At 55.1% G+C, this 17,393-nt stretch overlaps 9 protein-coding genes across 9 annotated transcripts; 5 read left to right on the forward strand and 4 right to left on the reverse strand.

Annotated features, from left to right (window-relative positions):
• Positions 1 to 178: 178 nt before the first annotated feature.
• On the forward strand, positions 179 to 2,115 carry BO97DRAFT_472720 (cytochrome P450; the record flags this gene model as incomplete). The annotated part of the gene is made up of 7 exons (XM_025700162.1): positions 179 to 268; positions 328 to 562; positions 625 to 668; positions 726 to 801; positions 861 to 1,046; positions 1,104 to 1,276; positions 1,351 to 2,115. 7 exons carry the CDS (start codon positions 179 to 181, stop codon positions 2,113 to 2,115), a joined length of 1,569 nt encoding a protein of 522 aa, XP_025548114.1.
• A 379-nt stretch (positions 2,116 to 2,494) lies between these two features.
• BO97DRAFT_191103 (Zn(II)2Cys6 transcription factor domain-containing protein) lies at positions 2,495 to 4,240 on the reverse strand. The gene has a single exon (XM_025690463.1). The coding sequence runs from the start codon at positions 3,943 to 3,945 to the stop codon at positions 2,587 to 2,589; it is 1,359 nt and encodes a 452-aa protein (XP_025548115.1). The 5' UTR covers positions 3,946 to 4,240; the 3' UTR covers positions 2,495 to 2,586.
• A 345-nt stretch (positions 4,241 to 4,585) lies between these two features.
• BO97DRAFT_408026 (nuclear transport factor 2 family protein) lies at positions 4,586 to 5,435 on the forward strand. Its single transcript, XM_025695760.1, has one exon. It carries the CDS (start codon positions 4,916 to 4,918, stop codon positions 5,390 to 5,392), a length of 477 nt encoding a protein of 158 aa, XP_025548116.1. The 5' UTR covers positions 4,586 to 4,915; the 3' UTR covers positions 5,393 to 5,435.
• A 364-nt stretch (positions 5,436 to 5,799) lies between these two features.
• BO97DRAFT_397191 (MFS transporter) lies at positions 5,800 to 7,453 on the reverse strand (the record flags this gene model as incomplete). The annotated part of the gene is made up of 4 exons (XM_025694117.1): positions 5,800 to 5,931; positions 5,996 to 6,844; positions 6,896 to 7,258; positions 7,319 to 7,453. The coding sequence occupies 4 exons, from the start codon at positions 7,451 to 7,453 to the stop codon at positions 5,800 to 5,802; spliced, it is 1,479 nt and encodes a 492-aa protein (XP_025548117.1).
• Positions 7,454 to 7,931: 478 nt separating this feature from the next.
• Positions 7,932 to 9,127, forward strand: BO97DRAFT_397193 (zinc-binding alcohol dehydrogenase family protein; the record flags this gene model as incomplete). The annotated part of the gene is made up of 2 exons (XM_025694118.1): positions 7,932 to 8,524; positions 8,599 to 9,127. 2 exons carry the CDS (start codon positions 7,932 to 7,934, stop codon positions 9,125 to 9,127), a joined length of 1,122 nt encoding a protein of 373 aa, XP_025548118.1.
• A 486-nt stretch (positions 9,128 to 9,613) lies between these two features.
• On the forward strand, positions 9,614 to 10,787 carry BO97DRAFT_459632 (isopenicillin N synthase family dioxygenase; the record flags this gene model as incomplete). The annotated part of the gene is made up of 3 exons (XM_025699289.1): positions 9,614 to 9,992; positions 10,067 to 10,284; positions 10,349 to 10,787. The coding sequence occupies exons 1-3, from the start codon at positions 9,681 to 9,683 to the stop codon at positions 10,785 to 10,787; spliced, it is 969 nt and encodes a 322-aa protein (XP_025548119.1). The 5' UTR covers positions 9,614 to 9,680.
• Positions 10,788 to 11,232: 445 nt separating this feature from the next.
• BO97DRAFT_397196 (phosphoribosylaminoimidazolecarboxamide formyltransferase/IMP cyclohydrolase) lies at positions 11,233 to 13,983 on the reverse strand. The gene is made up of 5 exons (XM_025694119.1): positions 13,804 to 13,983; positions 13,587 to 13,751; positions 13,320 to 13,446; positions 11,744 to 13,229; positions 11,233 to 11,687 (listed from the first exon to the last, which is right to left on the reverse strand). The coding sequence occupies exons 2-5, from the start codon at positions 13,603 to 13,605 to the stop codon at positions 11,532 to 11,534; spliced, it is 1,788 nt and encodes a 595-aa protein (XP_025548120.1). The 5' UTR covers positions 13,606 to 13,751; positions 13,804 to 13,983; the 3' UTR covers positions 11,233 to 11,531.
• A 586-nt stretch (positions 13,984 to 14,569) lies between these two features.
• BO97DRAFT_408028 (INSIG family protein) lies at positions 14,570 to 16,356 on the reverse strand. The gene is made up of 3 exons (XM_025695761.1): positions 16,294 to 16,356; positions 15,284 to 16,144; positions 14,570 to 15,218 (listed from the first exon to the last, which is right to left on the reverse strand). Exons 2-3 carry the CDS (start codon positions 15,974 to 15,976, stop codon positions 14,847 to 14,849), a joined length of 1,065 nt encoding a protein of 354 aa, XP_025548121.1. The 5' UTR covers positions 15,977 to 16,144; positions 16,294 to 16,356; the 3' UTR covers positions 14,570 to 14,846.
• Positions 16,357 to 16,682: 326 nt separating this feature from the next.
• Positions 16,683 to 17,154, forward strand: BO97DRAFT_191235 (uncharacterized protein). Its single transcript, XM_025690465.1, has 2 exons — positions 16,683 to 16,874; positions 16,961 to 17,154. Exons 1-2 carry the CDS (start codon positions 16,743 to 16,745, stop codon positions 17,108 to 17,110), a joined length of 282 nt encoding a protein of 93 aa, XP_025548122.1. The 5' UTR covers positions 16,683 to 16,742; the 3' UTR covers positions 17,111 to 17,154.
• The last annotated feature ends 239 nt before the right edge of the window (positions 17,155 to 17,393 follow it).

The raw sequence follows: 17,393 nt of genomic DNA on the forward strand, positions 1-17,393 counted from the left end.
CTGCTCTGCTTCTGGGGCAAATCACCGAAATCAGCGAGGGGCGCTGATTCTCACATTCAGCGAGGAAATAGTTGAATGGTTTCAGAATATAACATACTCGTTCGAGGCATTCGACGCGCACCCACCCCGACTGGAGTCGACGCTGAAACACCCACATTTCGACTTAATCTGAACCAGAATGGCAATAAGTACATTAGTCATGGATATTACCACGATAGCAGCGTGGTTAGCGACACCGCGAGTGATTCTAGGGATCGGTGCCGGATGGGTACGTTGGTGTCCTTCTGCATGAACAAATCCATTCATTAACTCACTCCTCTCGAAAAGACCTTCATCTACCTTCTCAGCAAGGTAATCTACGCTCTCTGTCTTGACCCCCTCCGACATATCCCTGGACCTCGTGTGAATGCAATTTCCATGATCCCCTACGCGAGACATCTGCTTGCAGGCACCACGGTTCAGAATACCGTCTCTCTGCACCAGCGATACGGGGAAGTGGTACGCATCTCGCCCAACGAAGTCTCACTCATCTGTGGCGAGACGGCGTTTGCCGATATCTATGGTAGGCCATTCTTCGGACTGCAAAAATTAGGCGGATCAGGGGTCTAATTTTGTTGGGTGCAGGGTTTCGGACGGGGAAGATGAAAGGGCATTTGAATATGCCCAAGGTAAGTGACCCATTCCTGGGGCCAGATGAAGCGTATCGTATCGGCCAACATCAATAGGACCCAGTGTGGTACGTGACTCCGAGCAATGGGGCGCCGTCTATCCTGCAAGCAAACGACGAGGACCACTCTCGAGGTGCGTGTGTATGTCTCCTCATCCATTCACTCCAAGCTTCTTACCCTCCCTCTCGCTAGGCCGCCGGGTACTCGCCCATGCATTCAGCGACAAGGCGCTCATGGGCCAGGAGCCACTGGTGCAGCGGTACGTGAATCAACTGATCGATCGACTCAAGGAGGTGACATCGGCCAACGACGAACCGGTGGACATGGTGAAATGGTACAATTGGACGACGTTTGACGTGATTGCCGATCTTCTCTTCGGTATGATTTTCTCTCGCTGGCACGCACCTCGATCCATTCCTGATGAATAAACTGCAGGGGAGCCCTTTGGGTGCCTCCAGGACCTCTCCACGCACCAATACGTGGCGCTCCTCTTCCAATCGCTCCGATCCCTCCGGATGATCTACATCCTCGCCTACTACCCGTGGCTCCGCCTCCTGGGTAACCTGATAGTCGATAAAGGGCTGATCCAGAAACGAAAGGAATACGCGGTACACCCCCCAAACATACCCCAGTAAACCCCCCCTCCTCAAATCTCGCTAACAAAGCATATGGAAAACCCCAGAACTGGGTCTCCACCCAAGTAACCAAACGAATCAACACGGCCACGCCCCGACCAGACTTCATGAGCCACATCCTGGCGGCCAACACCACCACCACACAAGGGGCCACGAAACTCACCCGAGCAGAGATCGACTCCAACGCAACACTAATGACAACAGCGGGGTCCGAGACGACAGCGACCTTACTAAGCGGAGCGACGTACCTACTCTGCACGCACAGCCGCGTACTACGAACCCTACAGCAGGAGATCCGGACGGAGTTCCGCAGCTACGAGGCCATCACGCTGGAGGCCGTGGCCAACGCCAAGCGGACACCCTACCTGAACGCCGTGATCGCCGAAGCGCTCCGGTTCTTCCCGCCCGTGCCCGTGGGATTCATCCGTCGGGTGCCTCCCGGCGGGGAGACGGTGAGTGGGTGGTGGATGCCTGGGGGCACGGTGCTCTCGGTCAGTCATTACGCGGCGTATCACTCGGACAGGAACTTCCGGGATCCTGACTGTTGGGTGCCGGAGCGGTGGCTCGGTGACGAGCGATACGTCACCGATAACCGCGCCGCGTTCCAGCCGTTCAGCTTCGGGCCGCGCAGCTGTCTCGGACGGAACTTGGCGTACGCGGAGATGCGCTTGATCCTCGCCAAGATGGTCTGGTCGTTTGATATGGAGTTGGATGAGCGGTTTAGTCGCGATTGGTTGCAGCGGTGTCGCGTCATGAGGCTGTGGCAGAAGCCTGAGTTGATGGTGCGCGTGAGACCGAGGGTGGCTGCTTGATTTGATCTTAGGCGCTACATAGATTCATTACCAGGAAACCATCGGTCAGTCAGATGATCAGAGCTAAATGTCAAAAGCAGGCTGGATGCTCGGCTAAGTACCCTCAACTTGCAAGAGGCCTTACTACACTCAAAATACTTCCTCCAATTGAAAAGACGGGGCCCGTCTGTCTTGTCATGCGCATCATGGTTATCAACTAAATTACTTGCATCTAAAAATTGACAAGCTAAACGTCAAACATATTCCTTTGTAAAAGTCCAGTCCAAAGCAATAAGAAACGAATTCCATTCACCACCCAGCAAAAGCCTACACGTTTCTGCTTCTAAATTCTACCCAGATAATCAAAACCAAAGACTAACATAACATAATACAACAACAACAACAACTCCAAAAAGTCATCACTTATCTATCTGTGTCTTACTCAGCTTCCGACCAGAACACCCTGTCCCTCACAAACCGAAGCATCTAAGACTAGACATCAACCAACCCACCCCGAGCAGCCACCAACGACCATCGCAACTGCATCAACGCCGATCGCGCCCGGGTCTCTAACTCGGAGATGGAGCCCAGAGAGGAGGAGGTGGGCGCGGGCGGCAGATGCTGCTCCCAGGGCTCTTCGACCATCATCATCATCTCCTCCTCCTCCCCCTCCTCCTCTACTTCCTCATTCCATCCCCGGCTTGTGCTTGTGGGTGGTGGTCGTCTCCCGGCTGTTGCGGTAGTGCTCGTGCTGCTGCTGTTGGTGGCCTGCTTTTCGAACTCGGCGGTATACATCCTGACCATTTGCTGGAGACGATCCAGGAAATAGGTGATCAGGTGGAAGAGGAGGACGAGGCGGAGTTCGATGAGGGAGGGGGCGGAGCACCAGGTGCTGGGGTTGTCGCGGCTGGTAGTATTGGTGGTGGTGGTGGTGGTGGTGGTTGTCGATGATGATGGTGGTTGGGCGTGAGTTAGGGCATCGCGGTGGAGGGCGGTGAGGAGGGTAGCGTAGATGAGGAGGAGAAGACTGTAGCAGGCTATGGTGAAGTGGTATATCACTGTTTCGTCCGCCGTCGCAGCAGCCGCCGCCGCAGCAGCAGCAGCGGGTGCAGTCGAGAGATTGTTGGTGGGTGTGGTCCAGAGGAGATGAGAAATGGTTTCTAGGAGGTGATGGGAGGATGTGAATGTCTCACGGAGATTGTTGGTGGTGGTGGTGGTGGTGGTGGTGGCACTGGGAGGTGGTGATGAGGGGGCATTAAAGAGTGTAGCAACAGCTTCAAAGGCGGCATTGGTGATGTGGGGATGATCAGACAGCGCTCGTGTGGTTCGGTAGACGGCGTGAAGACGTATGGCTAAATCCGAGAGCCGTCCAACGCAATTCTCATGGTTCTCTAAGATCGATGCTGGGGATGAACGAGGGGGAGGGGGAGTGGGATCAAGAGGAGGTGGTGGTGGTGGCTGCGGCACGACTTGGGGCGATAGGAAACTAAAAGTATCCTCCCAAGATGTGTCGGGAAGCCAACCGGAAGTGGAGAGACCGGGGAACGATGCCAGGTCTTCAGCGGAGAAGATGGGAGGGACAGTATCTGAGATAGACGGAGCAGTCGTCGTCGTCGTTGTAGATGTAGTTATATTGGTAGCTCCCGCTCCAGCAGCAGAAGCACGGGCCGCAGCCCGGGGCCTCCCCTTGGGCAAAGCAGTGCTATAAACACATTCCACCTTCTGACGGAGACATCGAATGCAACTCGCATCGTCACTCGTACTCGTGGTACTGGGTCGCGGACACCGCAGTTTCTGCGCGTAGCAGCGATCGCAGGATAACCGCTTAGGAAGTGCAGCGGTCGGTTGCATCTTTTTGGCGCATCTCCTTCGCTTTTGCTGCTGCCATCATGTTGTTGATACCCCGTAGTCATTCTTATACTACTCTTCAACCGGCGTTTCGCTTTAAGAGATATGAGTCCATACTACCAGCAGTACAGGGCAGGGTTTGGCATCCATCGACCATGATCACAATCCTTCACAATCCTATCCTTTGCTTTGCCTCTCAGCAGAACTCTCCAACTTTGATAACGGAGACATTGGTCTAGATCGGAGATGGACGGTCATTGCGCAGCCACCAAGCTATTTTTGTGGACTGATGCGTTGACGGGCAACAGTCGCAGGGTGTAATTGCCCTTCTCATCACCTCGATCCCCTCAACTCCCCCCTCAACAGGTAATCATCACCCTTCACATGAGACAACCCGATACTTTCGATCGGCCGAGAGGGAAAATTGTCCCGAGTTGAGCTCGTATTTCTTTCGCTTCAGCGGGTCGGCATCGGCACGGCACGGGAGGATACGGGAGGAGGAGGAGGAAGAGGAGGAAGAGGAGCAAGCAAGCCAAGAAGAGACAAGCAATTTCCAGGCGCTGGGTAAGGCTTAGAGCCCCTCCAGCATGGAGCATGCTGCATAAGTCCCGAGAAGGAGTTTCTATACTCATACTCACGAGGGATTTCCACAGCATATCATGGTGGCGAGTCAGTTGGCAGGCAGTGGGCACTGCGGCCCGTCCGTCAGACGTTCCCGCCCGCCGGTTAGGGCTGTGATGGACGGAGATTAGCCACGGATTTTACGCCCTCGACCGAAGGGGACTCGGTCTTTCGCTCTCGCACTCAACGGCACTTGTCTGGATCTCCGTCGGTGGTCCCATTAGGCAAATGGTATATAACCCCCTGCCAGAAGCAACAGGTGGTAGCTACACCCAAGCCAAGTCCGAGTCAAAGCAAGCCAAGCCAAGCCAAACCAAAGACAAGTGAAACAGAAACAGACCTCAAATCAATCATGTCCTTCTTCCCAACCACCCTCCCAGCCCTCCCCCTCCGCGAGGCAATCGTGGACCCAATTTACCGCGCCGTACTCTCCTTCGACGGCAACGACCTCGGGCTCTTCGAGTCGGCCTTCTTCGAGGATGCCGCCTTCGACTTCAACGGCAGCGTGATGGAGGGCCGCGCGGCCATCAAGTCCGGCAGCTGGGACAACGTCTCCAAGCTGGACACCACCCACTTCCTGAGCAACGTGCGCATCAATCTGCCCTCGGAGGGCAGCGACACCGCGACTGTGACCGCCTCGGCGCTGGCCCAGCACTTCCGCGCCGGCCAGGGCAACCAGCCCGATGCCACCCGGCTGACGAGCGGGGCGCTGTACTCGGTCGACGTGGCCAGGGACCCTGCGGATTCGAACGGGTTGTGGAAAATCAAGCTGTGGAAGATGAAACTGGTGTGGACCGAGGGGGATTGGGGGGTGATGACGGGAAACTGAACTCGACCGGCAATTAAGACAGGGATGAAATCCACATCTAGCCCTATGTATTTACATTGATTACATTGGTACTTCAGTCTAGGCCGCAATTAGTCGTCTACTGTACCGTTTCAGGTCTCCTGCATAAGGGTCAGGATCTTTTTGTGACGAGGGGTAATGAGAAGTGAGCTCCAGGCTGTAGTAAGACAAGGATCATTGATGGCGCCATGCTGTACGGTACAGCTAAGCTATTTTTAAAGTGTCAATATACATGGATCACCCGGCTTGGCCTGATGGGGAAATTGCCCTACACTGCCATGTGGACGAACTTGGACCTTGGCACGGAAAACTGCTGTGTTATCGAAGATATGTGATTCGCTATCTTTCTACCCTAATCTGCACCTATCTAACATCTCCCAATGATGGCCTCAGCATGGACTAAACTTGCTCCACTTCCGAATCTTAGCCCCATAAATATAGAACAGAAACGGGACGGGCACGAGTGCCGTGGACAGGAATCCAAGAAGAGACATCGCCCACGGGACCCCAAGATTATCGAACTAGAAAAAGGCAAAATTAATTCAGTCAGCCCGGAAATGATTTGCGAAGGATTCGGTGGCATACCATATACGTAGCAAACAAAGGAAACCCTGCGCCCAGCAGACCGCGAAACATGGCATTAGCCGAGATGGCGGAGTTAGCGTTCATCTTGTAGACATCGATCAAGTAATTCAAGCCCTGCAAGAAGATCAACAGGATCCCACAGCCCATAAACCCGCCGGCGATCACCTGGGGCACCCAGATAATGTGCGGGTTGGACGTCCACGCGAACCAGAACATCCCGATCGGCAGCAGCACACTGCCCACCATCATGGGCACGAGCCGCTCCTCGGGCACCTCCTCTCCGTGCAGCTGCAGCTTGCGCTGCATCCGGGTCTTGGTGTGCGCGATGATGATCCCCACGCCCACCAGGACCCCGACGGTGATGGCCAGGAAAGGCAGCGCCCCGACGCCCAGGTTCCAGCCGCGCTGCTGCTCGAAGGTCATCGGGTAGGCCTCGAAGCACAGGTACAGGAACCCGTAGATGAAGCCCATGTACAGAGTGATCAGGGCGAGGATGGGCTCCTGGGACAGCATGAGGAATGGTTTGAAGATGTACACGCGCCCGATCATCCGGAGGGTCATCTTCGGGCGCGGAGGAAGGGCGTCGTGGAGGCCGCGTTGATGTGCGCGTCGCGTGAGGAGCACGGCGCTGTAGGTCTCGGGGACGGTGAGGAAGTAGAGGAGGCTGAAGGAGAGGCTAAGGATCACGACGAGCCATTGCGTCCAGCGCCAGCCGAGGTCCGGGGACATAGTCACGAAGCCCCCGACCAGGGGGCCTAGGACGGGGCCCAGGAAGGTCGCGCTGGCGAATCCTGCCACGGCGATGCCGCGAAAGAGCGGGTCGTAGAGGTCGGCCAGGGATCCTCCTGCCTGAGTTTTTGTTTTAGTGTTGTGCTTCTGGGAGGCACGGCACAGACTCACGATTGCTAACGGGGCTGCCCCAAACACGCCACAAAGGAATCGACAGAGGAATATGGTGGCCACATTCTTAGCGACTGCGACGGGGATCGCGAAAATGCCAAAGATGATAATACCGAGACTGAGCGGATATTTACGACCGAGGACCTCGGAGGCTGGGCCAAAAGCCAAGGGTCCGAAGGCGTAGCCCAGCACGAACAACGCAGTGGCCAGAATCGATACCTCTTTCGAGATTCCAAATTCGGTCATGAGATGGAGACTGGCCGGGCTGAGAATGGAAGAGGCAAAGGTAGAGAGGCAGGTTAAGATGGCAAGGTTGGCGGTGATATAGATCTTTTTGGCGGTGGTGAAGTTTCGTGGGTTATCCTGTGGGCGTACGAAGCAAAATTAACTATTGACCACATACTCTGCCAGTGAAGCCTTTACCGGATCATCGATGCCATCCCAGCCAATTGTATGGGGGGTATGTCCTGCCTCCGGGGCTCCTGCTGAGGCTTCTTCAGAACTGGAGCTGGAGGGCCAAACTTGGCCCTCCTGGACCGACTTGTTTTCGGACTGCATTCTCGGTCCTCAGGAATAGAATCAAGGGTTGATTGGGAGAGAAGTCTGCAGCGCAATCCATCCTGGAATCGATATCGACAGAAAGCAATGGCTTACAAAGACAGGGGACAGTTAGCTGACACCTCGAGTTTCGCGCTTCGGAAGAGCGAAAGGCCGAAATGAGAAGACGAGTTTGACTGGACTATGCATGATGGCATGCACGAGTCGGAAACCGGCAGCCCTAACTCCTTATCTCCAGGCCCACCTGCATATTTACCTGCCGTATCTAATAAATGCCCGAAAATATCCTCAATTCCAGGCACGATAAGGAACCACGAACGGCCTTCGGTGGTTTTAATGCTTGTGCATCTCATCCTTCCCCGGCCCACGCAATAAGTGCAATGGACCTCTTCAAGGCGCGCTCGAGGCATGAGGGAATAGCCCGCAATCCACAATCCCTCATCCCATCCACATCCACATCGACGTCGTCGCCAACAACATGCCCTCAGCCACGCCCGTGATCCCAACCCAACAAACCGCCATCATCGCCGAGGGCGCCGGCCAACTGAGCATCCATCACGACGCGCCAGTTCCCGCCGTGCAACCCGATGTAGCCCTGGTCCGAACCGCGGCGGTGGCCATCAACCCCGTGGACGCGAAGATGCTGGACTACAGCCCCGTGCCGGGAGCGATCCACGGGTATGACTTCGCGGGCACGATCGTGGCGCTGGGGAGCGAGACGCCGGGTCATCTGAAGGTCGGAGACCGAGTGGCAGGGTTCGTGCATGGCATGAACCCGCTGCTGCCGGACGTGGGCGCATTCGCGGAATACGTGGCGGCGTCTGCGGACCTGGTGCTCAAGCTCCCGGACACGATGAGTTTCGAGGAGGGCGCGTCGCTGGGCCTGGGGCTGTTCACCGCGGGCCTGGGACTGTTCCAACATCTCCAGCTCGCATTACCCTCTTTCACCCGTGGACCACCCAACAACAACCCGGAGGAACCTGAGGGTGTTAGTAGCCCTAAGGCAGACTTTGTCCTCGTTGCGGGTGGGAGTACCGCCACAGGGACGCGAGCACTGCAACTGCTGAAACTGTACGTCCTCCTCCAATGCGAATAGTGTACGATTACTATACAAAAAAGCATAGTACTGATACCTATAAAAAAAGAGCCGGCCTCCGCCCGATAGCCACCTGCTCCCCGGCGCACTTCGACCTAGCCCGTCGCTTCGGCGCCGAAGCCGTCTTCGACTACCACGACCCCGACTGCGCCGCCGCCATCCGCACCTACACGAAGAACACCCTCGCCTACGCGCTCGACTGCCTCGCCCTGGCAGAGACCACTCAGCTCTGCTACGGCGCTCTGGGCCGCGCCGGCGGCCGCTACGTCACCCTCGAGCCCTTCCGCGCGGCCATCGCCGCCCAGCGCCCGCTCACCGTCTCCCCGTCTTGGTTGCTGGCGCTGACGATCTTCGGGCGCAAGGTGGCGTTGGATGGGGAGTATGGTCGGGAGGCGAACCCGGAGGACCGGAAGTTCGGGACGCGATTGACGGCGGAGGTGCAGGTGTTGCTGGATGAGGGCAAGGTGGATGTGCATCCGGTTAGGGTTATGGATGGGGGGTGGGAGGGCGTGTTGAAGGGGGTGGATCTGGTGAGACGCCAGACGGTTTCGGGTCAGAAGTTGGTTTATGTTGTTTAGTTTGGTTTAGTTTTACAGTTTCTGAGTCTGTGGTTTTGATTATGTGGCTATCTTTTCTTACGAGATTTTGAAATGCAGTCAATAGTATTCTTTCCCCTGTGAAAGGCTTCAGTCAACTGATTTGACGCATCTGCTGCTATATAGTCATAGCACATCAGAAACTCAATGTTGACCAGGGAATCAGTTTTTTTTTTTGTTCAATTGTTCGATGTAGCCTCTCGACCACAAGTTCTCGCTCGAAGCTAGATCCAAAGTCGGGGATTTCTCTTTCCGTTCGGTGATATATCAATAAGCAAGTATCCTATCTTCAGCAGTGCCATTCGGTGCTTTGGTTTCAATGCCGATTATGCTTACCATGCACAGGTTGCATGAACAACATTTAAAAGAAAAAAACCGAATTACTCCGAGGGTCATGGAATCCCCTCTTAGGGCAAGAGACCACTATATATCCCAGACGACATTCAAACCAAACTCCAACCCAGTAATCCCAGACTTCCCTCATCTGACCTCCTCAGGACCGTAAGTATCCCCCGACTACCCAAACTTAAAAAAAATGACAGCCACCAAGATCGAAATCCCCACCATCGATCTCCGGGGCTACTACGAGCCCAGCTCCCCAACCAGCAAAGAGGCCGTGGTGGCGCAGGTGCGCGCCGCATGTCTGGAACACGGGTTCTTCCAGATCGAAGGCCACGGGATATCGCTGGAGGTGCAGCGCAACATGCTGGCGGCGTGCAAGACGTTCTTCGATCTGCCGACAGACCAGAAGGCGGAGCTGTCGCTGTATAAGAATACGTGGCGTCGCGGGTATGAGGGGTACGGGGAGCAGACGCCGCATCATGCTGTATTGCCGGATCAGAAGGAGGTTTGTGTTTCTTTTTTTCTTTATCTCATTGCGCAGTGGGCATGATTGATAGTCTGTTTGACTGACTGTCTAAGGCCTTCTTCGTGGGAAGAGATCTCCCCCGAGACCAGGTGGGATTCCTGAAAGGGCCCAACGTGTGGCCCGAGCAAGTGGCCACGAGCCAGTTCCGCGGACCGGTCGAAGAGTATTTCGAAGCGCTGCTTGAGCTGGGGCATAAGGTCATGGAGGTGCTGGTTGTGGGTATGGGGCATCCTCCTAGTATTCTTGATTCCTTTACCGGCAATGCCGCAATGTGAGTCCCAGCCACACCCTGGACCTCACCCCCGAATCCCTTGTACTAATGCAATTAACGCAAGGTTCCTCAAGCTCCTCCGCTACCCCGAACACACCTTCACAGACCCGCGGGTGTTCGGGTCGGGCGCCCACACGGACTACGGGGGGCTCACGATCCTCCTCCAGGACCCCGGCAAGCACGGGCTGGAGGTATACCACGCGGCCACGGAGCAGTGGATCCCCGTGCCGGCCGTCGAGGACCGGTTCGTCATCAACCTGGGCGATATGGTGCAGCGCTGGACCGACGGCGAGTACAAGAGTAACCTCCACCGGGTGATCAACAAGGCCGGCGGGGAGCGGTTCGCGGTGCCGGCCTTCTGGCATGGGGATCTGGAGGCGACGAACCCGCTGAATCCGAATGATACGAGTGGGGAGACGGTGCAGGATTTCATCCGGAAGAAGTTCTATCGGGATTATTCGTTGCCGTTGGCAGAAGGAAAGGGGAGCGCTGTTGCGTTCTAGGGGTATGAAATAGGAGGTAGATTTTGATTGGGGGCCCCATGAAAGTTATACTTATGCTGTAGTACTAAAGTGAAATCACTACGAAACTTATTTCTGGGTATAGATTCAGGTGCCCGGTGCTTGACGACCTGGTTTAGAACTGAGGTGCCTGGGAAGCTGAAAGAAAGGGGGGTCCGGGGGTTCTCCCCCGGAGACACTTATATACTTGGCTGATAATTGAGGTGCCAGGAAGCTGAAAAGAAGGGGGGTCCGGGGGTTCTCCCCCGGATGCTTTATATTATCTTTTGGATATAGGGTTGAGGTGAACTGGGAAGCTGAAGGAAAAGGGCGTCCGGGGGTTCTCCCCCGGAACGCTTTCTCTCTTACTCAAGACTGAGGTGCCTGGGAAGCTGAAAGAGAGGTGACTTCCCTTCGCTACGGAAAAATCGTTTTTGAGAAACAAAGTGTATAACTTAGTCATGATGCATACTCAGGAAACCAAGAAAGCCGCTCGCCACTCAGTAGTAAACTAAGAACATCGAACATCGATGACATCCCCAACGGGTCGAACCCGGCTGGATGTACGGGATAAATCGATGACTCGAGAGTCTGTCTACGAGTATAAACTCTCATAACGAGGCACTTTTGAATTGGGATATCGCTATTGCAGGCCTCGGATCATCACAGTTTCAGGTATTAAATCATCATAAACACACAACCGTCGCAGGTGTGATCTTAGCATAAATCCTCCCCATCAAGATCACTCTAGTGGTGGAACAGACGAGTGCCTTGCTCAACAAAGACAATACCAAGCTTCTCCGAGGTCTCGAAGACGGCACTGTCGTTCTGGCTACCGGTGGGCGCAGCGATGTACTTGACACCCGAGCGGGCGGCACGGAAGACGTTGTCAATGAAGGGGAACTGGACCGCAGGTTAGCTACATAGTTTCGCGTGTCAGGGAGAGAGTATCGACTTACGAAAGCATCCGAGGAGACAGCAACTTCGCTCAACTTCTGGAGCCACGACTCGCGCTCCTCCGCGGTGAAAGGTGCGGGGACCTCCTCGAACACACGCTCATACTCGGCCCGCTCGGCCTCGTTGCGGGGAGTCTGGCCCGAGCAGAGCAAGTCAATGGCGTTGCTCTTGTCGGGACGCTTGGTGCCCTGCTTCCACTTGATGTTCAGGACACGGTCGTGGAAGCGCATCCACCAGTTGTCGGCCTTGTCACCAGCCAGACGAGTGCAGTGGATACGGCTCTGCTGGCCGGCACCCAGGCCGATGATCTGGCCGTTGAGAGCATAGCACACAGAGTTGGACTGAGTGTACTTGAGAGCGATGGTCGCGACGGTAAGATCGCGCACGGCAGAGTCGGGAAGACCCTTCAGGTCCTTAGGAGTGATGATAGTGTTGAAGGTCTTCTGGGGGGAGATGACGACATCGTTGCGGTGCTGGGTGAGCTGCACGCCGTACAGGGTGCGAGTCTCCTCCGCCGCAGGGACGTAGTTCTCGTCCATCTGAAGAACGAGGTACTTGCCGCCCTTCTTCTTCGACAGGATCTCCAGAGCCTCGGGAGTGTAACCGGCGGCGATCACACCGTCGGAGACCTCGCGGGAGACAATCTTGGCAGTAGGAACATCGACGACGTCGCTCAGAGCGAGAATGTCACCGAAGCTGGACATGCGGTCGGCACCACGAGCACGAGCATAAGCCTGAGCCAGGCCGGAAGTCTCAATACCCGGGATGTCGTCAACCATGTAGACCTTACGCTCCTTCTCATTCAAGGGCACACCGACAGCAGCACCGGCGGGGGAAACGTGCTTGAAGCTAGCAGCCGCAGGGTAGCCCAAGGCCTGCTTGAGCTCCTTGACCAGAGCCCAGGCGTTGAGGGCGTCCAGGAGGTTGACGTAGCCGGGAGACCCATTCAGGGCCTTGAAGGGAAGCCTGCCCTCCACCATAAAGGCCGCCGCAGGCTTCTGGTGGGGGTTGGTCCCGTAGCGCAGAGCCAGGTGCTTCTCGCCGTTGCCAGCATACTCCTTGCGGAAGAAGCCGGAGATAGCGGTGTCGTAGTCGGCAGTGTGTTCGAAGGCCTTGAGGGCATAGGACTTGCGGCTGGCGTCGGTGATATCACCGGCCTCGAGCTCCTTCAGGAACTCAGGGTAGTCCTGGGGGTCGGAGAGGATCGTCACACGGGCGTGGTTCTTGGCCGCGGCACGGAGGAGGGTCACACCACCGATATCGATCTCCTCGACGGCTTCAGGGATGGTGACGTTGACCTTCTTCACCGTCTCCTTGAAGGGGTACAGGTTGCAGACAACGAAGTCCACCTTGGAGATGTTCTGGTCGGCCAAGTCCTTCTCGTCGGACTCGATGTCACGAGCCAGGATACCACCGTGGACAGCGGGGTGGAGGGTCTTGACACGACCACCCAGCATCTCGGGCGCATGAGTGATGGCGGAGACATCTCTAATCGGCCATCAGCTCGACATCCTGCTGAAACGAACGAAGAGAATATGGCCGCGGTCATGACCACATCCGCTCAAGATGATGACTCACTCGACAGGGAAGCCCGCCTCCCGAATCAACCGCGCCGTACCACCGGAGGCAAGCAACCGGACATTGTGCTTGACAAGGCCCTTGGCCAGGTCGAGCAGACCAGTCTTATCGTAGACGGAGAGGATGGCTATCAATTGAAAAGAACGGTCGCAAGTCAGCCCCAGACTTCAATCAATTCATCAGATGTGGAGACAGCGACCGGACCAATACCACTAACAGGCGAACCGTGACGCTGCCCGGGCTGGTCTACAACATTTCTGAACTTACCAGACTTTTGTTGAGACATCCTGAGAGACACTGACAGTGAGACAGACACTGGGAGTAGACAACAAGTCAGAGAGGAAGAGGAGTGACGATGCTGGAGGGGAAAAAATGTTCAGGTGAAGAGGAAGCCCCCCCACAACCCCTCCAGGTCGATCAATTGGAAGGAACCTGGGAAGCTCCGATGGGCTTGGTTTAGTGCCGGGAAAAGCAGAGCACATACCTCCAAACTCCGCGGGAAAGAGATAAGATGATTGAGCAAAGGAGTGACAGGAAGAGATGAAGGAAAGTTATATGTCCCCAAGGATCAGGAACCGGAGAATTAGAGAGTTGGCGTTAGATAGTGGCAGACCGCGAAGGAAAAGAGGATTGAAGGACGCAGGTTGCAGGTTGCATGTGCGGTTCTTCTTCTGAGTTGCTTCATGGCTGCTCCCGCCGCGGGGTTCCTTCGCCGCTTTCGGACCTGAGGTCGATGACAGTCAGTGGCGATTACTAACTCGGCACTGTAAGTTGGCACTGGCGCAGTGGAAACCAGCTGATAGATCGGATGGACGATAGGTGGACACGGGCCTTTCCTGTTCAGGTATACTGCTGTCGAGGCTGCCCGCACTGCATCAGTTCACAAAACTCCGGCATCCGCATAAAGGTCTAGCTGACTCAGTATGCTCATCAGCTGGCAGCTCAGCTGAGAACTCGGCTATCAGTCACCTGACCCGGTGCACAGACCACCCACATTCTCTACAAAAGCCACCCTTTGGCGCGGCTTCCTCCTTTTTCTTTTTCTTTTTTTCTTCACATGAACAACGCAAAATAACAACATTCTTAAAAAAAGCGTTCCTACGAGGATATACTTGTATAACCTATGAAGTACGGAAATCGTCAAACAGAATGAAGACAAACTGCTCTCTAGCAGAGTGTCGATCTTGGGTGCAGTGCCTGCTTGAACTCCATAGTAGGGATTGCAATGATTGATTCTACAATCCTTTGATGCCTCTTGATGAAATTGCGTCGTAGTACCCAATTAAACGTAACCAAGCCCTCACTTTCGTCGCTGCGGTCGTTAGATCCGCTGCGCTCATGGTATCAATTCTATCTGGTATCAGACCATTCTGTCCTACTGGAAAATACTGGGGGAAATTCATATGGAGAAGGGGAGAAGCCCGAAACATGAGAGCAAAAGACGAGAGCGGTGTATACAAAGGCATTACTAGCGATGATGGTCAATTATCGTGAAAGGGGAGGTAAAAGTCGCCGGCTCAAAAACGCTCACTTCTTGAGCGATTCTCTGCTGGAGTTGCCAATGGCCAACTGTCGCCCAATATTTCCGAAGCAAACGCAGGCGCAGAACAGCACACTGGCAATCCATGTCCGCACAGCAATGCTTTCCTGCGTCATTCCGAAGTCCCAGCCAAAATCTCGCCCCGTGACATTCGACAACAGGATGGCGGGGCTCGAGGGCTCCAGGGAGGATGGCACCAGATCGGGGTTGACGCCCAACACAACGCCCATCCCGGCCAATCCAACAATGGACGACAGGACGAACCCTGTCCGGGTGCGGTCGATGAGGTACCATAGAACAGGGTTCACAAGGGCAAGGGTCACCGAAGCCTGGGTCGTAGATTCCCAGGGGAGTCGGCGCTGGAGATCAGAAGTAGAGTCAGCCATCCGACAAATTATTTCACACTAGAGATGGCATCACTTACCATAGCGAATGCAATTCCAACAAAAGCCCCGACGCTGCGGACCGCCGCAACCCAGGACAGTGTACGATCGACCGTGTCCTCGTCACTTGTCGAGGGGGCACTCTGCTTGCCGCTGGTGAACAGCTCATCGGAAAATTGATCGAACCACGGGAGGACGTTGCCTAGGATAACTCCCGCAACCCCCCAGAATGCCAGGTATTGCCAGGATCCGTAGTAATGGACGTTCTCTAGCTTCACCGGAGTGATCCAATGATTCTCGTGCAAGTGTATCGTGATGATTCCATAAACCACCCCAAAGCCCAGCAGAAAGGCGCTCTTGAGCGCCTGGGGCAGGATGACCCCGCGGAAGAGTCCCTGACTGAGGCGCGACCGCGTCCGCTGCAGCTTCCCCGGGGCCGGACCTTGAATGACTGGTCGAACGCCAGCATTCAAAGCTTCTGGAGAGTTGGCTTCCGTGCCCCAAGGCGAGGAGTCGTCGCGGGAGCCTTCGAATGCGGTCGGTGAATAGATGCCGAAAAGGGTCGGCGATGTCAGGTTCATGATCGAGACATTGCGGCTCACGTTCGTCGAATTGGCCTCGCGGGGATTCAGCAGGTCCGGATTAGCTGGTTCGGCCGGGGAGGAGGGCTCTTCGGGGGTAAGGTCGAACACGCGCCGTGGACGCGGGCGAAAAATCGTGGGTTCATCAGACATGACAGGCGAGGATGTTGTCGAGGGATTTCGAGCTCAATGAGAACCAGAAGGTGAGATCGGTGAGACTGAGGACGACAGGGTGAATAACGGCGGATAGTCTTTTTGCTCGTCGACGTCGTGAAGGGTTATAACCCTCTAGTAAGAGAAGTTGGGCTGACGCTTCAGTGGCTATTCAATTCCGAATAAGTCTGGACACGGCCCAATTGCCATCTGATGTAGATGACGATTCTACCAGCCAACGTCGTGTGGTCGAGGTGGGGAAGTGAAGACGAGCAAAGGAGAGACTGGGAGAGAGACGGGAAGATTGGACCACGAACCGATTTGCCAGAGCTAACACCTCGGTGGAGCAGCAGTACGAGCAGTACGAGGAACTGTCTGAGACTGTGTGGGTGTGGACTGTGGACTGTGGACACTGGAAACTGGAAAAGAAGGGTGCAGGATCTGCAGTGGATCGGCACAACGAAGGCGAGAGAGAAATAGAAGGAGGAAGGGAGAATTTGGTAGGATGAGAGGACAAGTATATAATAAGGAGCACGAACAAGAACAGCAATTGAAAGAATGTGAACTATTCTAGAAGGGAAGAATAGCTGTAAGACAGACTTTGCCTTCGCAATGGAGGGTGGGTACCGTAGTTACAGTTAAGGACGAAGAAAAGTAAACGGAGGGGAAGCTCAGAAATGTTGGGGGTGGGAGAAGGAGGAGGAGGAGGAAATCAACCGCCGGTGAGTTGAGGTACAGTACAAGTACAAGTACAGTCTTCGATCACATGCAAAAACGTCACGGGTCCCTCCCTCAGTTTCTCTCTCTCTCTTTTCTCCTTCTCTTTCCCCCTTCGTCCCCCCAACAAGAATCTGAATCTCACCACTCATCTCTGGCACTTGGCACCCTTCCCATGCAAGTAAGTGCTGAAACACCCCGACAAGAATAAGCAAGCAGGACAGTCCAGCTTGAAGGCACCATCAGCAGGATACATAACAACAACAGATCTACTCCTGGACCAAGCATGTGAACGCGTGCTCCGAACTGTCAGGCAACACCCGACCTGTTGCCCCGTTCCTGAATCGGGTTCCTCCTTGCATCCGGTCTACAACACGTGTCATTACACTCAACCCCCGACAACAATGTCCGAAATGACCAACCCCATCATACGAACAGAGGAGTTAGAGAGGAGAAGCTTATCGGCTGTCATGAACAACAAAGCCCCCAAACCAACGAACTGTCTCTAGCTGCATACCCCACCTCTTTCCCCGCAGATTAAGTGCATACGTGCGTGGTGCAGTGGGCTATTCTGATCACGATTCCCGCAAACCCTGTACCGGGTATTCCGTGTAGCTCTTCGACTGGCACTTAAGTGGTCAAAGGAAAGCGGGGCCCGAGGTGTTTCTATCTGGAGTGCACCTAGCTCTATAGAGGACCC

Source organism: Aspergillus homomorphus, assembly GCF_003184865.1.
Source record: "Aspergillus homomorphus CBS 101889 unplaced genomic scaffold BO97scaffold_42, whole genome shotgun sequence".
Lineage (NCBI taxonomy): Eukaryota > Fungi > Ascomycota > Eurotiomycetes > Eurotiales > Aspergillaceae > Aspergillus > Aspergillus homomorphus.

Bases quoted from the DNA above. Each gene is read 5' to 3' on its own strand.
- BO97DRAFT_191235 (XM_025690465.1), top strand. From the start codon at position 16,743: ATGCAAAAACGTCACGGGTCCCTCCCTCAGTTTCTCTCTCTCTCTTTT. The intron at 16,875-16,960 runs GTAAGTGCTGAA...TAACAACAACAG, and splicing joins TTGGCACCCTTCCCATGCAA to ATCTACTCCTGGACCAAGCA.
- BO97DRAFT_408028 (XM_025695761.1), bottom strand. From the start codon at position 15,976: ATGTCTGATGAACCCACGATTTTTCGCCCGCGTCCACGGCGCGTGTTC. The intron at 15,219-15,283 runs GTAAGTGATGCC...TCTGATCTCCAG, and splicing joins TTGGAATTGCATTCGCTATG to CGCCGACTCCCCTGGGAATC.
- BO97DRAFT_408026 (XM_025695760.1), top strand. From the start codon at position 4,916: ATGTCCTTCTTCCCAACCACCCTCCCAGCCCTCCCCCTCCGCGAGGCA.
- BO97DRAFT_397196 (XM_025694119.1), bottom strand. The intron at 13,230-13,319 runs GTGAGTCATCAT...ATGGCCGATTAG, and splicing joins GAGGCGGGCTTCCCTGTCGA to AGATGTCTCCGCCATCACTC. The intron at 11,688-11,743 runs GTAAGTCGATAC...CCTGCGGTCCAG, and splicing joins CTGTCTCCTCGGATGCTTTC to TTCCCCTTCATTGACAACGT.
- BO97DRAFT_191103 (XM_025690463.1), bottom strand. From the start codon at position 3,945: ATGCAACCGACCGCTGCACTTCCTAAGCGGTTATCCTGCGATCGCTGC.